Raw genomic sequence first — 14,681 nt, 5'->3', positions numbered from 1 at the left:
TTGCGCCAATTTTATCTATTTTTATATATTATATATAACAACTAAATGATTGACTTTCCTCCTCCATTCCGGGCGTGGGATAAAGTTGTTTGAAATATTTTGGACAAATTTATAAGTACTATCAACAAATAATTCCTCTGACATTGTACACAGAAATTTTAAATTAGCCGCGCATCCTAATAAACTTATCCTCTTTTCTGGATCGTTAAACAATACAAAGTCATCATCTTTATTTGTAACAACTCCAATATCATCCAATATTCTGTTTTTAAATCTTTCTTTTCTAAATGAGTTATGCCCTCTACAAATGAAAAATTACACTGAATGTTTGGTTTTCTTTTTTAAAATTAAGTTTACCTCAACCTAATTTACAGTTGAAACTTATTGTAAACCAACTTATTGTTGCAGGAAAGCTCTTTCTATGCCCCAGCTGTTCAGGATTTGACCTCTCACTCTGTGGTCGTATCAGTCATTATAAATCAGGCAATGTTACAGGAAGCATTTTATTGTTACATATATTTCTATTTGTATCCTTCTGATGAGTTAGGCCAGGAGTCAGTAATTCAGTGGTTGTTGTTTGTTTCTGTGATACATATTAGGTTTTGTTTATCATTTTGTATATATTAAATTAGGCCATTTAAGTTTTTGAGTTTGAATTTCAGGGCCTTTTATAGCTGTATGGGCTTTGTTCATTGTTAAAGGCTGAACAGTGACCTATAGTTGTAAATTACTGTGTCATTTGGTCTCATGGAAAATTGTCTCATACCACATATTCTGTTTTTATTTAAAGTTGGAGAGTTGCCTGATTGTGTAAGATATTTGTGTTAAAGCATTTTGTGACTCTTTAAAACCTCTTGAATAATATATCTATATACATGTATATTTTTTGGTTACACAGCAGGAACAATATAAACCTGATACACAAGATGTAAGCTCCTGTACGAAAAAATCCAGGCGTATTTTACACGGATTCCAGGCGGATATTTTAGAGGGAATCCGTTTAAAGTCCACTTTTACACGAAGAATCTTTCTTACATGGATTCCAGGCGGGTTACGGGCGGAATAGAGCCGAAATATGTAAATTTATCCGCCTGTCTTAGGAGGAAAAATTTCCGTCTGATTAAAAGGAAAAATGTTTTTCTCAAAAATATATCCGCCTAAAGAGACAGAAAATATATCCGCCTAAAGAGACGGAAAATATATCCGCCTAATGAAACGGAAAATATATCCGCCTTCGAAAAAAAATCCGCCTTAGAATATGAAAAAAAATCCGCCTTAAGAATATGAAAAAATTCTGTCTTCAATGAAAGAATTTTTTCATTCCAAAGATTCAGGTTTTTACCACTGCCATGCCTTCTTGCGAAGAAAAACTAGGCCTTCATACAATAAAATGCAAAAAATGTTATCAAACTTGATCGAATTTATTTAAGCAACTACAAATTGTTATACATGTATGTATAATTTTGACATTTTTAGTTCTTCACAATTTCTTCATTTTCAGTTATTAGTCATATTTTTAAGGTTTTTTCAGTGTTCTTTGAATATAAATTATTATCACAAGTTCCTGAATTTATTTCGTGCATAACTGATTTGCTCTGTAACAGCATCATTGATATGACCATCTTGCATGGATCTGTTGTGTTTTGTGCACCAAGCAGTAACATAACCTGAAAAAAAGAGGACATAATTAAAATTACCATGCATTATTGTTTTAACTAAATATATTATACAGGTAAATTGTGAGCTGCCTAAGTAGGTGGGGTTTTCCTTCATTTTGACATATTGACTTGAATTTACTATTTTTACCATATATCATTCAATATACATTGTACAACAGAAACATCTAAAACTTGAAATTATAAGATTAAACTATGATTAATAAGATGTTAAGCATGTTTTAAAGAGTAATTATATTTTAAGAAAAAAATCCTTGTAAAATCAAGGGCAGATAATTATAATGAATTTACTATGACCTGTTTTGGGGATTTTCTCAATAAAATAAGACCTGTGGGCTGTAACCCCTGTTTTCAATTTGCTAATTTTAAAGATATATGTCATGTTTATATCAAAAAAATATAACAGATGGTTTTACAACTTTTGATTTTTTTCAAAATGTTTTAAAAGTCCAATATGTGCAAAAGTTACTTAAAAAGCATTCATAAGGATTTCTTTCATATAAAACTACTTACTCCAAGTCTGATTGAATGTGTCCATTCTTCAGTCCTATCAGAAAACAATTTTCTTTTGTTTCACCAGTTCTGAAATATAAAAAAAAATTGTCTCATTACAATTAAACAAAATAATTATTACATATTCTGTGCATGAAGTGTATAGGTTATTCTTTACTTTGATTAGTACATGTAGTATTGGTCTTTTATTTTACTTTAACATCATAGGCCCGCATTTACATGTACAAAATGTTTGTCTTGCCATTTTAAAAATCTTAAATTTGATCCATAATCATGATAATTGAGTACATATGTACTAAATTTTAAAAGATAACACTTTTTGATTTTTCGGAATAGATGTCTATTATACATATTTAATTATTACAGTCATACAACAGATCTCCAATTTTGCCAAAACTTAACTATTAAATAATATCATATAAAAGAGATTGTCTTAAAGATATAAGTCTTGTGTCATACACAATACCACAGTAATTATGTACATGATGTAATTATGCAAAAATTGTATGGTCTTATATAGTTATTTTCTTGATCCTACATGGTACTTATATATATATGTCACAAGTTATTTGAAGGAAATAGCAGTTTCATAATATTCAAAAAGGTTGAAATACTTATATTCATAATTTCAACTTACCAGAAGATTCAATCCAAAATATATGAAAACATAAATCTTCACAAATCCAATAGTCATGTCATCAGAAGAATACATCTGCACTTTTTAATGTTAATAGAATACTTTGGCTCTTTTTAGTCCACAACTCTACATCCATGGTAAAATTCATATTTTGGTCAAGATAAATAAGACATCTTTTCTTGTAATGTCTGCAAGTTCAAATTTTGAATCTGACCTGAGTGTTGGGGTTATTTTGGGAGTTGTTTGATTCCTTGAAATGTTTCCCTAATCATACTATTAATTACCTAAATCTTAAATATTTGATAAATATAATAATAAATAAATAATATTCACCAATTTTTATATATTATTTTTATATTTTGGACTGTAGCAATTTAAGAGAAATGTACAAAGCAATGTGGTCTCCTTCATAAGGCCCCAACTCTTGAGTGTGTACATATCATTTCCTGTCCATTTCACAGAGGCAAATGGAAAACAGATGGGGGACTTACATAACATTTCTATCACTAACTGATAAGAAAGAGACTGCATGGAAATACTATTTGTGTATTATCATGATTATAACTTAATTAAATAGAGATACACTTAATAATTAATTGTACTTGAAAATAGATTAATTTTAACCTGCAATTCCTATGTTGGAAAATTCAAAAACAAATTATTGTCTTAAATACTGTTAGTGAAATATTAGTATAATTGTATTCTAGTCACTTTTTATATGTTTAAATGTATATAAATAGCAACACATAACATAAAGTTATAAATTACCTAACAATGCTATCACAATTTAAATTTAATTGAATTTAATATGCCATCTTTAAGACTCTTTAAATATAAAATTATTAAATATGTTGGATTTCAGGGGGGTACAAATACTGGCTTTATGGCCCAAATAATCACCATGCACTCTCTCATCAGTAATGATACATTTTCATTTGAAAAAAAAATTAAAAGAACAATTCTGCCTCAAAAGTAAGAAAAAATTTCTAAGTACAATTCCCGCCAGATAAATTTGAACAAAATCTTTTAAGTCCAATTTCCTCCTAACAAACTTGAACAAATATACTAAGTCCAGCATTCCGTCTATGATATTTCTTTTACTAAAGAAATCCTGTTAACTCAACAGGAAAGTAGTAAATATTTCGCCTAAGGTCTTTGATACTTCAGGCGGATTTTTTTCAATATTCCATGTCCGCCTTAATTCCGTCTATAAGTCTTAATTTTTAGGTGGATTCCGCCTGGGTTCCTGCTATTTTTAAGCGGAATCCTCCTAATATTCTCATACGGGAGTGAGCTTGGAACATCATTGAATACTGAAAACTCCATTGAACATGAATTGGGAACATCATTGAGGCTTGACAGCTCATTGTCAGTTGTAGGAGAATTGGGAACATCATTGCAATTCCTTATTCAAGACTTAAATGTGACATTATTTGATGAGACAGAAGATTGTCTTGGAATGTCTTTAGATCGAACTGTTTCCAATGGCTTAATGGTAAGAAATTTAAATTTGGACATGCAAGCTTTAAAATCAAATTATTAGTGGACAAATTATTGATGACCTAAATAGGATATAATGTATCTCAATAGAAACAATTTTAAGCTTACATATATACAATATTCTAACAACAGTTAAGGTACTGCATTGAACTTTTAAAGTTGTAAAAGATAGAAAAAATCTATTATAATAAAAAAAATCTATTATAATAAAAAAAATCTATTATAATCAGAGATTTTTTATAAATGATGAAAAATATTATGAGTTCTCACTGAAAAAATGACTGAGCTTAAATATAAGCCTTTTAAGGAGACATGTTTAAATGAAAAATGTAAAAAAAAGAATATTTTATACTGACATTTTCTAAGTGTTTTACTAATCTCAATAATTTTTTGGATTTTTTTTTCATTAAATAGTCGGCATGTGAACATGAAGAATATGACCGAGATGAAAATTTACCAACTTTGAAGCGACCAAAGAAAGTTAGAATATTATGCAGTCTGAATTCAAAAGATCCATTCAGTTTTTCTGAAAAGGAAGATCAGGTTAAGTATTTTTATACATTTGATGGAAGTAAATATATCTGTGATGATATCCTGAAACTCCTTTAATAGGTTTCATTTATGAAAGAAACAATCAGATGTGAATTAAGGGATAGTAATATTTAACATGTGTAAATAAGTGAAAAATCTTATTGAATCATTTTTTTATCATTTTTTTTTAAATTTAAATTTTCAATCGGGTCGATCTGAACATACAAATTTGGGTACAGACATCTGACTGGAGGTGTGTAAATAAAAGGGTCCAATTTTAATATTGAATATTAATGCAAAAAATCCTACCCATAGTTGAAATTTCATATTTCATAGCCTATAGGGACATCATAAATCATTTAGATGTTTCTTAGCTTCAAACTTATATATGTGATAAATTTAACTGAACATGAAAGTTTGTGATCTATTGATATATAAATTTCTGCAAATTTTTTTTTTTTATATATTTTTAAAATACCTTCATGGTTTTGCACCCCATTGATATAACTAATTTTCTCCCAAAAATTGTGTATATTAGAGGTAAGTCTGTGTATATATTTATACATGTATATCATAGGAAGAGGACCCCCTTACGACCCTTCCCCAATGAATATATAATCTAAAACAAGCGCTTTTTTTACATTTTAATATTTTATGATGTATTTAAATGAGTAGTTATTGTTGCAAACTTCATTAGAAATTTGAATTGAGATCAGTTTTGGGAAAAGGGAAAGGGGGAAGTGAAATAAAAAGGGGGGGGGGGGGTTAAATTTTTCTCATTTCAGATTTCATAAATAAAAAGAAAATTTCTTCAAACATTTTTTTGAGAGGATTAATATTGAAAAGCATAGTGGATTGCTCAAAGGCAAAACAAATATTTTAAGTTCATTAGACCACATTCATTCTGTGTCAGAAACCTATGCAGTGTCAACTATTTAATCACAATCCAAATTTAGAGCTGAATCCAGCTTGAATGTTGTGTCCATACTTGCCCCAACTGTTCAGGGTTCAACCTCTGCGGTCGTATAAAGCTGCGCCCTGCGGAGCATCTGGTTCGTAAATTTTATAAAAACATTGCAATAATTTCTGAATTTACAGTAGTTATGAGCTTGAAGAGTCCTCCTTATCTTAATAATATGTTTGAGTGTTTTTCTCATTAAATAGACATTTGAACATGAAGAATTTGACAGAGATCATCCACCAAATAAAGTTAGAATATTATCCAGTCTGAATTCAAAAGATCCATTCAGTTTTTCTGATAATGAAGATCAGGTAAGGTATTTATATACATTTGACTCTCTATATGAACAAATTATGTACAATGTTTTGTTTTTTGTTTGCTTAAATACAGTGCATTCTGATTCCTAAATACAACTTGCAGACACATCATTTTATATTAAGTAGAGTACATGCACTATACACCAACAAAAGTGTTAACATATGTACCTGTAGGCTGTATTTTAAAGCAAGTGCCTCATTTACAGGTAACAGACAAGGTTTCTTATAAGAAAATCTGAATGATGTACAAATTGGTATTTTGATTACCCTTGGGTCAGGATACCATATGAAAATGTTAAATTTGGCTCAAAATAACAATGGAAAACTGGCCCTGCTATTTTTTTTCTTACTGTAATTTGACACCCCTTCCATTGAATATTGATCTCCATGTATTAGCTTCATGCAATAAAAGATGTTTAACCCTCTGTCTAAGAATTGTATAAATTGGTTCATTTATCCAAATCTCTAAACAATATCCATGTTTTTCTAATTATAAAATTCAGGCCAGCTCGTCCTTTCTCATTTCAGAATGATTTAACTTTCAATACAAGGATAATAAGACCTTATTTCTCATCTACACCAAGGAAAGAGAGTCACATAAATCAGGATTACATAGAACATTCAGAAGAACAGGTATAACATTTAGTTAATGTGTACAAGAAAAAATAAATAATCAAAAGTTAAAAAAATAGATTTAATGAGTGATATATACATGCAGATAACACTAAGATATACAGACATATAAGATGCCCGTGCATTTAAGTTTATCACAATTTTTTTGATCCTTTGGCAGATACAAATAGTATATCATTTTGATTTTTGTTACCTAGATTTTATGGTTCCAGTATCCTTGAATACGCATAGTTGTATATATTAAATAAATCCCTTAGAGTATCAAATAAAAGGATGAATAACTTGTTAATATAAAAAAGAATATGTGGCATGATTGCTTATGTGACAACTATCCACAAAAGACCAAAATGACACAGACATTTTAAACAACTATAGGTCACTGTACGGCCTTTAACAATGAGCAAAACCCATACCGCATAGTCAGCTATAAAATGTTTGTTTCAAATATGCATCTCTCATTTCACATCTTTATGAGTTAAAGCAATGGTCATCCAAGATTACAGACTAGCATCATTGTAACATGTATTTCTGTTTGCCTCAGTGTCACATGATAAATTTTATCAGTGAAATTAATTTCTGTAGGATGGAGTAAATGGGATCCTATATTTTCTTCTAAGGTGTTGTTTTAATAATGAATTTAGAGGTTTAATAATGTATATATATGGAAAAGAAATTTAACATGTGATTCTGATTCCTAACAGTTACAGGACAATTTATTTAACAACTTAAGTATTAAAAACATTAATATTTTTATTTGATTTACTGTTGTTTGGCTGCTGTTACTTTAAGCGAGGTTAACTTATTCATAGTTTTAATAACTATTTAAAATAGCATAAAATTTCATCTTTCTTTTGCAGAATTCATTTTTACCAGATGTATTATACATCCAAGCGGATAACTGTTTTCGTGAAAATAAAAACAGATATATGCTTGCTTTTTGTGAGCTGCTGGTCAGAACAAATGTCTTCAAAGAGGTGAGATATAAGGTTAAATCTTTCATTTCATTTTCATGGCGTTGTAAGTTTATTTTCGATTTATAAGTTTGACTGTCCTCGGGTATCTTTTTTCCCTCTTTTGAGTATAAAGAGATAAACTTTACAAATGAAGCACATCAGTAACACATGTATATTTCAAGACTTCCACAAGGTACGGTATTCAGACACATTCCCAATGACAAAAGCCCTACATTAATTTTCCATAATTTTAGGAGCAAATAATATTCCAAAACAATCACAAAACTTATTTTCTTCTTTATTATTTTTGACAGTGATGTTTATTTTGTTCAACCGCTAGGTTAATGTTAAAAATTGCCAAAAAGAAACATGTAAAACATATCTGACTGACAAAACTACAAACAGTGGCAGCCATAAACTGAAATGTGGATAAATGTTCAATACAGATCAAAATCTGAGAGCGAAAAAAGCTTGTTTCCGGGTTTGCTGATGAAATACAATAAATGAATATAAACAAAACTAGGCAGGTGACAACAGCTATGATTTTGCTTGTTGTCTTATATCAGGTATGAAATTACATGAAATGGTCAGATTGTTGGCATTCCCATAATATCCCATCATTATTTTCTATTCATAATGACATTTATTTTTATACATGGATATACTAGTATACAAAATATTGCCATGTTTTATTACTTTATTTAAGAGAATTGTAAATTATCTAATATATATGTAACTTTCTCATTGCAGGTCCATCTTAGTTTTTTGTATGTGGGTCATACCCATGAAGACATTGATGCGGCATTTAGTCGCGTTTCAGAAAAACTCAGGAAAACAGAAGCAGAAACTCTGGTAGGATTGATTGATTTGCTTCCTAATTCAAAGCAGACAGGTGGATTGTATGATATAAAAGGATGGTTGGAGAAGCACATCAATCCAATTAAAGGTCACACAGTTCCATTACATTTTAAATTTTCTTTGGATGCAACTGGGAAAATATGTGTTCAATATAAAGGAAACAATCATCGTCCATGGAAACAATTGAAAAACACACTGTTAAAGAAAATTCCACCTGGCATTCCTTCAATATCAGTTCCTGATAACTTTAATAAAAAATTTAATTTTGATGCATTGGAGAAAAACATAGAAAGGAGTAAATATTTATTTTCGGACATACTTCAAAATACTCAATATAGATGGTGGAAAAGATACATTACTTTTTTGAGAGAAACATCAGAGAATGAAAATAAGCAAATATTATATGCAAAAAAAGATGCCAGGTGGTTATTACCTCTCCTACCAAAGAGCACACTCCATTCTCAAGAAGAATACCTACTGCCGCAAGAAATACAGGAAATGGTAGATCGGGAAATAGATGACCCAGAGGTAAGTCTCATTTTAAATTCTTAAACATTGTGGATAAATAGAAGGTAACCATTGATAACAAAGATAACAAGAAAAAGTGCAATATATATAGATTCCTACACTGCAACAAGTGTATTACAATATTTCTCCACTTGAGACAGTTAAATTTTATTATTTAAAGCGTGAGGCTTGCCAAGCATTTTAAATAATTAAATTTAACTGTCAAGAGTGGAGAAATATCGTAATACACAAATTATAGTGTCGGAATCTGTTTCTCTGATAACATTAATCATTCTTTTTCAAAGATTTTCAGAAATTTGAGTTCTTTATATGCGACGTCATCAGGCAAGTTCACCTTTTTCATGATGTCATAATTAAATTTTGACTGATCATTTGCCGAGAACTGATTTTTCACTACTGAGGAGAAATATTTTTCTCACACCAGTCAGGAAAAATGAAAAAAGCACAAAAATTAGAGAAAAAAGCATTCTAAATGGTGATGCCTATTATATAGTTAACTATCAATTAAATGATTGCAAACATTTTAATTATTAAACAAACATGTTTTTTATTTTTTGTGTTAGGTGGAAATGCCAGAAGAAAAGAAAAAGAAAAAGACAAACCCAAATTCACAAGTAAGACGGAGATCAACAACCCAAAATGGCCCACCAGACTCATCTGGGAAGAAAAAATCACAAAAAACCTCCAGTAAGGATAAAACCAAGAAAAACAGTGCTGCTAAAGTTAACAAAAATGGTGGAAAGAAACCAACACTTCAGCAAAGGAAAAACCTTTCTAAATCAAAAAGAAGTGGAAAAACAAGAGCAGCTCAAAGAAAGACAAATGTTAATGCAAAACATTCTGGTAGGTCTATTCTTTCTTTAATTTTATATTATAATCTGATTTTTATATGCCCGTTTAAATTTTATTTTAGTGATATTTAGTTTTTTTGAAGAAAAAAAAGAGGGGGGGTTTCAAATGTCCCTCCGTATCTCAAAAACAATATATGGTTATTGCTTATAACTTTCGAAGAAACTATTTATGATTATTGCTTAAAACTTTCACACAAGACAACGGACATATCATGCATTCATGGCGCAGCTGTTCATTCTTTCTTACAATCAACTTTTACTTAATATTTTGAGAGACTGAACTGCAGCCATCTGGTTGAGTTCGATCCCTCAATAGATGTCCTCTATACTGTCATTTACTCACCATAGAAAACTTTTGTAATGATACTTCAAAGAAACTGGTCCCTAATGCAAATTCACACTTTATTGGACACCTAAAATGCAGGTTTACCCAATACATTCTACATTTACAAACAAAATTCATGTAAATTGATAACCCTCGAAATCTACAGTTGTTGTTATTGTACAAAAGAGGCACAAAAGATACCAGAGGGACAGTCAAACTCATAGATTGAAAATAAACTGACAACCTAAAACTAGGGGTGATCTCAGGTGCTCCGAAAGGGTAAGCTGATCCTGCTCCAGATGTTGCTTATGTTATTACAAATCCCATAAATCGTCTAATTCGGTAGGTTATGCTTGGTTTCATGACTGTGTTATTAAAGATTCGATCCATTAGCTGAACAAAAGAGGACTGATCATATAAGTTTAAAAAAAAATTTGTATTTTTGAATTTTGGTATTAGCTAAATTCATGCTTTTGATACATCTTTTTTTGGCCAGAGAAAATAATTCTGTGGTACTTTACTTTTTTCAGATAAAAAGAAAAGGCAACAAAGAACCAGAAACATAGTACATTCTTATGTGTACTATTACCAGAGAACTGAAGGAGGAGACAAACTAAAAAATTTCTTGGAACTACTTTTGATTTTTGAACTTATTATATTTTTTTGTGGATATTGTATTGCAATGCATTTATCTATTGTAGAATTATTATCTGTGTTCAATGAATTGATCAGATTACATCTTGAAATGACTTTACATAGTCCCGTTAAGTCTGTTATTATTGGAGAAATTAATTGCTGTGTTGCACAATGTGCAAAACCGGCTAATAGCATGGTGATGTTAAGGAGTCTGGTTAGTGGTTGTAGTGCATAATGTAACAATTAGTTTCTTTTTTGTTATATCACTTTCTCTTAGTCTCCAACCCTCTATGTTAAAAAATGTAAGATGTATGTGCTAGCCAGTTATAATTAATTGAATTTACTTCAGCTTTCAACAAGTCTAACATGAGTTCATAGACACATAGTATCATGTATGTAATACTTGTTTTTAATGTACTTCATTTTTACTAAATTTCTTCAACAATCTTAAATGACTTACTTTTGTTGCAATAAAAGTTGATCATGATTTGTAAGTAAATAATATCTTTTTATGCCCCACCTACGATAGTAGAGGGGCATTATGTTTTCTGGTCTATGGCTCCGTTCGTCCGTCCGACAATACATGTAAAACTGTAAAATGCAATGCCTTTCTGTAATAAAGGTGATAATTTCTTCCAAACAGTGCTGGAAATTGTTCTCATTTATTTTCTTTTGGCTATTTTTTATGAATTTCTTAAGAAATTTCTTTCAAGACGTGATAGAGCATTTAAATAAAAGGAAGTTGAATAACATTTCATACTTAGACAATTTTTTTTTTAGCTAAATTAAATAAGAGAAAATGCAGCAGTGGAAAGATTATCTTTTTTTAAATTTAAGGAAAATTTCTTACTTTTGTAAAAGTAATTGGAAGAAATTTCTTCCAAGGAGTAACTTTAAATGAATTGAACTATCTGTGTTGAACAAATGAACAATAATTGTTTTAGATTTATGAGTTTGACTGTCGCTTTGGTATCTTTCGTCCCTCTTTTATAACATATTACATATTTCTATATTTGTTGGAACAAATTTTGAATAATTTGATGATACTTTTTTTAACAAAATAAACTTATTTTTCCATATGGCTGTAAATTTTTTCCTAAAATTATCAGTGGCAAATTGTAGTAGAAAAAAAAATCAAAATCTAAGGGCTGTAAAGTGTAAATACTTGGAAGAAATTTCTTCCAACCAGTATCAGTGACAAAAAATTATTATAACAAAATAAAATGATTTTTTTTCTTGTGGCTGTAAATACTTAGAAGAAATTTCTTCCAACCTGAGTGATAAAAATTTATTAGAATAAAATAAAATGATTTTTTTTTCCTGTGGCTGTAAATACTTGGAAGAAATTTCTTCCAACCTGAGTGACAAAAATTTATTAGAATAAAATGAAATGATTTTTTTTTCCTGTGGCTGTAAATACTTGGAAGAAATTTCTTCCAACCAGTATCAGTGACAAAAAAATATTAGAACAAAATAAAATGATTTTTTTTCTTGTGCCTGTAATTACATGGATGAAATTTCTTCCAACCAGTATCAGTGACAAAAAATTATTATAACAAAATAAAATGATTTTTTTTCTTGTGGCTGTAAATACTTGGAAGAAATTTCTTCCAACCTGAGTGACAAAAATTTATTAGAATAAAATAAAATGATTTTTTTTTCCTGTGGCTGTAAATACTTGGAAGAAATTTCTTCCAACCAGTATCAGTGACAAAAAATTAGAACAAAATAAAATGATATTTTTTTCTTGTATCTGTAATTACTTGGAAGAAATTTCTTCCAACCAGTATCAGTGACAAAAAATTATTAGAACAAAATAAAATGATTTTTTTTCTTGTGGCTGTAAATACTTGGAAGAAATTTCTTCCAAGGAGGAACATCAAATGAAGTGAACTATCTATGTTGAACAAATTGAAAATAATTTGTAAATATATTATGTTTCTATATTTGTTGGAAGAAATTTCTTCCAACTTGAGAGAGGATACAAAATGAAGTTAGCACCTGAGTGTATTAACTATTATTGTATACCCTATTGAAAACGAAATAATGTTTTTAATTTGTTGGAAGAAATTTCTTCCAAAGAGACGGGAATTTTTTATGAACAAAATGTATGGAATAAATTATTGCTTTCCATTTTATTAATTTAAAGGTTACTGTTTCTTCAATTCATTGTGATTGAAATGTTTTGTAAAATATGAAATTCATGTAAATTTAATATATATATCCAATAAAATTGTCATATTAATGGTGTTATTTTTCCATGTGTTCCCTTTGCCAGAGAAGAAATTTCTTCTAACACTTTTTTTTTTACAAAAAATACCTATCAAAAGCAGAGTTTTAGCATATGAATTTGCAAAATTCGGTATATTCGCCAAAACAGCAAATTTCGACCTCTAAAAAGGACATTCTTGGATTTTCCTTTTTTATTTTGGACTCTCTTGCCAAGACAATTCATCGAAAGACTTAACGGATTTTTTTTTACTTTTACGCTCAACCTTTTTAAAATTTATTTCTATATGCACTGTATGCATAAAGGGGCACTGCAAAAAAAGTCAAGTTAAGTTTCAATAAATATTTTGTAAATATTTTAGAATGTCAATTGAATTGCAACAAACGAAGCATGCCAACTTGTAACAGTTTTTGGCAAAACGTTTCGGAATTTGGATCCTCAATCACGTTTTCTTCTTCGTACTTTATTCAGCATTTACCAATAGTTGATGAAACTTTGACCATAAAAGTTGAGTTATGGTTCTTTGCCAGTATAAATGTTTGATACAATAGACCACTTTCGAGTTCATCCGTCACCGGAAAAAACTCGTCAATTAGGTGCGCCTTTGTGACGTCATTTACCAGGTAGAGGGGATCGCCTGTATTCCTGCACTATTAACGTTCATCAAGCGTCTTAGTGATCGTCATTGTACAGGGTAAACTAGACATAATTTTTGTTTTGTAAGTACTTAATCACAATTTCCCAATGACAGCAGTGCTGATTGTCAATTATGAGAATTTAGTTTGCCGAAAAGATCGTGCAAAACAGTATTGTAATTTTCCAACCACTCGCTCAACATTGGAATGGAAGTGACGATGCACGAATGCTGTTCACTAAAACCAGAGTTTTTGACGGAACTGAAAAGGTGTCTATTAGAAATGTGTTAATATACCTACCATGAATTGTATTAGGAAAAAACCCGCGACTTATCAAAATCGTATTAAGCAGAAAAATACAAAAATGTAGTATTTGTTTAAATCAATACATTTGTTATTGATTAATTCCGTTCTTGAACTTTTTTATTTACTACAATAAGTGATAAGTGACATGCAGATCGAAGCTGGAAATGCAGGGTAGTTTTAAGAGTGGCAAATGATGCATAAAGACATTCAAACTCATAGATCGAAAATAAATCACACTGCCCAGGCTAAAAAAGAAAAAGACAAACAGACAAATAATAGTAGACAATACACAACATAGAAAACTAAAGACTAAGCAACACCAACCCTACCAAAAACTAGATGTGATCTCAGTTGCTCCATTTGATATTTTTTAAATTCTATTGCCAACTGTAAATGAATTTGCAGATGAAGGAACCGCCATTGCTATTTCATATAATATTTTACCGATGTCCAAATCTTATTAATCAACAAAGAAAAGACAACTCAAGAAAAAAAGATATTATTTAATTGATTCCTAATTGATATTAAAATCTTAAAGTGTACAATTAAGAGCTTGTTGGATTTTGTGCAGTTTCCCTTAACAAACAGACA

The 14,681-nt window shown here is 29.8% G+C and overlaps 2 protein-coding genes and 1 long non-coding RNA gene across 4 annotated transcripts; 2 read left to right on the top strand and 1 right to left on the bottom strand.

Moving 5' to 3' along the window:
* The first annotated feature begins 897 nt into the window (after positions 1–897).
* Positions 898–6,774, top strand: LOC139497788 (uncharacterized). The gene is made up of 5 exons (XM_071286021.1): positions 898–935; positions 4,116–4,321; positions 4,741–4,869; positions 6,022–6,129; positions 6,664–6,774. Exons 2-5 carry the CDS (start codon positions 4,286–4,288, stop codon positions 6,772–6,774), a joined length of 384 nt encoding a protein of 127 aa, XP_071142122.1. The 5' UTR covers positions 898–935; positions 4,116–4,285.
* Positions 1,495–3,462, bottom strand: LOC139498961 (uncharacterized). 2 transcript variants are annotated; one of them, XR_011658058.1, is made up of 3 exons: positions 2,827–3,462; positions 2,190–2,258; positions 1,495–1,667 (listed from the first exon to the last, which is right to left on the bottom strand). It is a non-coding gene; the product is annotated as an uncharacterized lncRNA (long non-coding RNA). The 2 variants fall into 2 exon arrangements; XR_011658057.1 differs by lacking the exon at positions 2,827–3,462 and having other exon boundaries at positions 2,190–2,760.
* An 856-nt stretch (positions 6,775–7,630) lies between the features above and the next one.
* Positions 7,631–13,073, top strand: LOC139498960 (uncharacterized). Its single transcript, XM_071287553.1, has 4 exons — positions 7,631–7,742; positions 8,472–9,107; positions 9,671–9,950; positions 10,814–13,073. The coding sequence occupies exons 1-4, from the start codon at positions 7,695–7,697 to the stop codon at positions 11,152–11,154; spliced, it is 1,305 nt and encodes a 434-aa protein (XP_071143654.1). The 5' UTR covers positions 7,631–7,694; the 3' UTR covers positions 11,155–13,073.
* The last annotated feature ends 1,608 nt before the right edge of the window (positions 13,074–14,681 follow it).

This window comes from Mytilus edulis, chromosome 12 (assembly GCF_963676685.1).
Source record: "Mytilus edulis chromosome 12, xbMytEdul2.2, whole genome shotgun sequence".
Lineage (NCBI taxonomy): Eukaryota > Metazoa > Mollusca > Bivalvia > Mytilida > Mytilidae > Mytilus > Mytilus edulis.
This window is presented reverse-complemented; position numbering and strand designations above follow the sequence as displayed.

Excerpts from the sequence above, each read along its gene's own strand:
- LOC139498960 (XM_071287553.1), top strand. The coding sequence starts at position 7,695 with ATGCTTGCTTTTTGTGAGCTGCTGGTCAGAACAAATGTCTTCAAAGAG. Across the intron at positions 7,743-8,471 it reads GAACAAATGTCTTCAAAGAG|GTCCATCTTAGTTTTTTGTA; the intron begins GTGAGATATAAG and ends TTCTCATTGCAG. Across the intron at positions 9,951-10,813 it reads TGTTAATGCAAAACATTCTG|ATAAAAAGAAAAGGCAACAA; the intron begins GTAGGTCTATTC and ends TACTTTTTTCAG.
- LOC139497788 (XM_071286021.1), top strand. The coding sequence starts at position 4,286 with ATGTCTTTAGATCGAACTGTTTCCAATGGCTTAATG. Across the intron at positions 4,322-4,740 it reads CTGTTTCCAATGGCTTAATG|TCGGCATGTGAACATGAAGA; the intron begins GTAAGAAATTTA and ends TTCATTAAATAG. Across the intron at positions 4,870-6,021 it reads TTTCTGAAAAGGAAGATCAG|ACATTTGAACATGAAGAATT; the intron begins GTTAAGTATTTT and ends CTCATTAAATAG.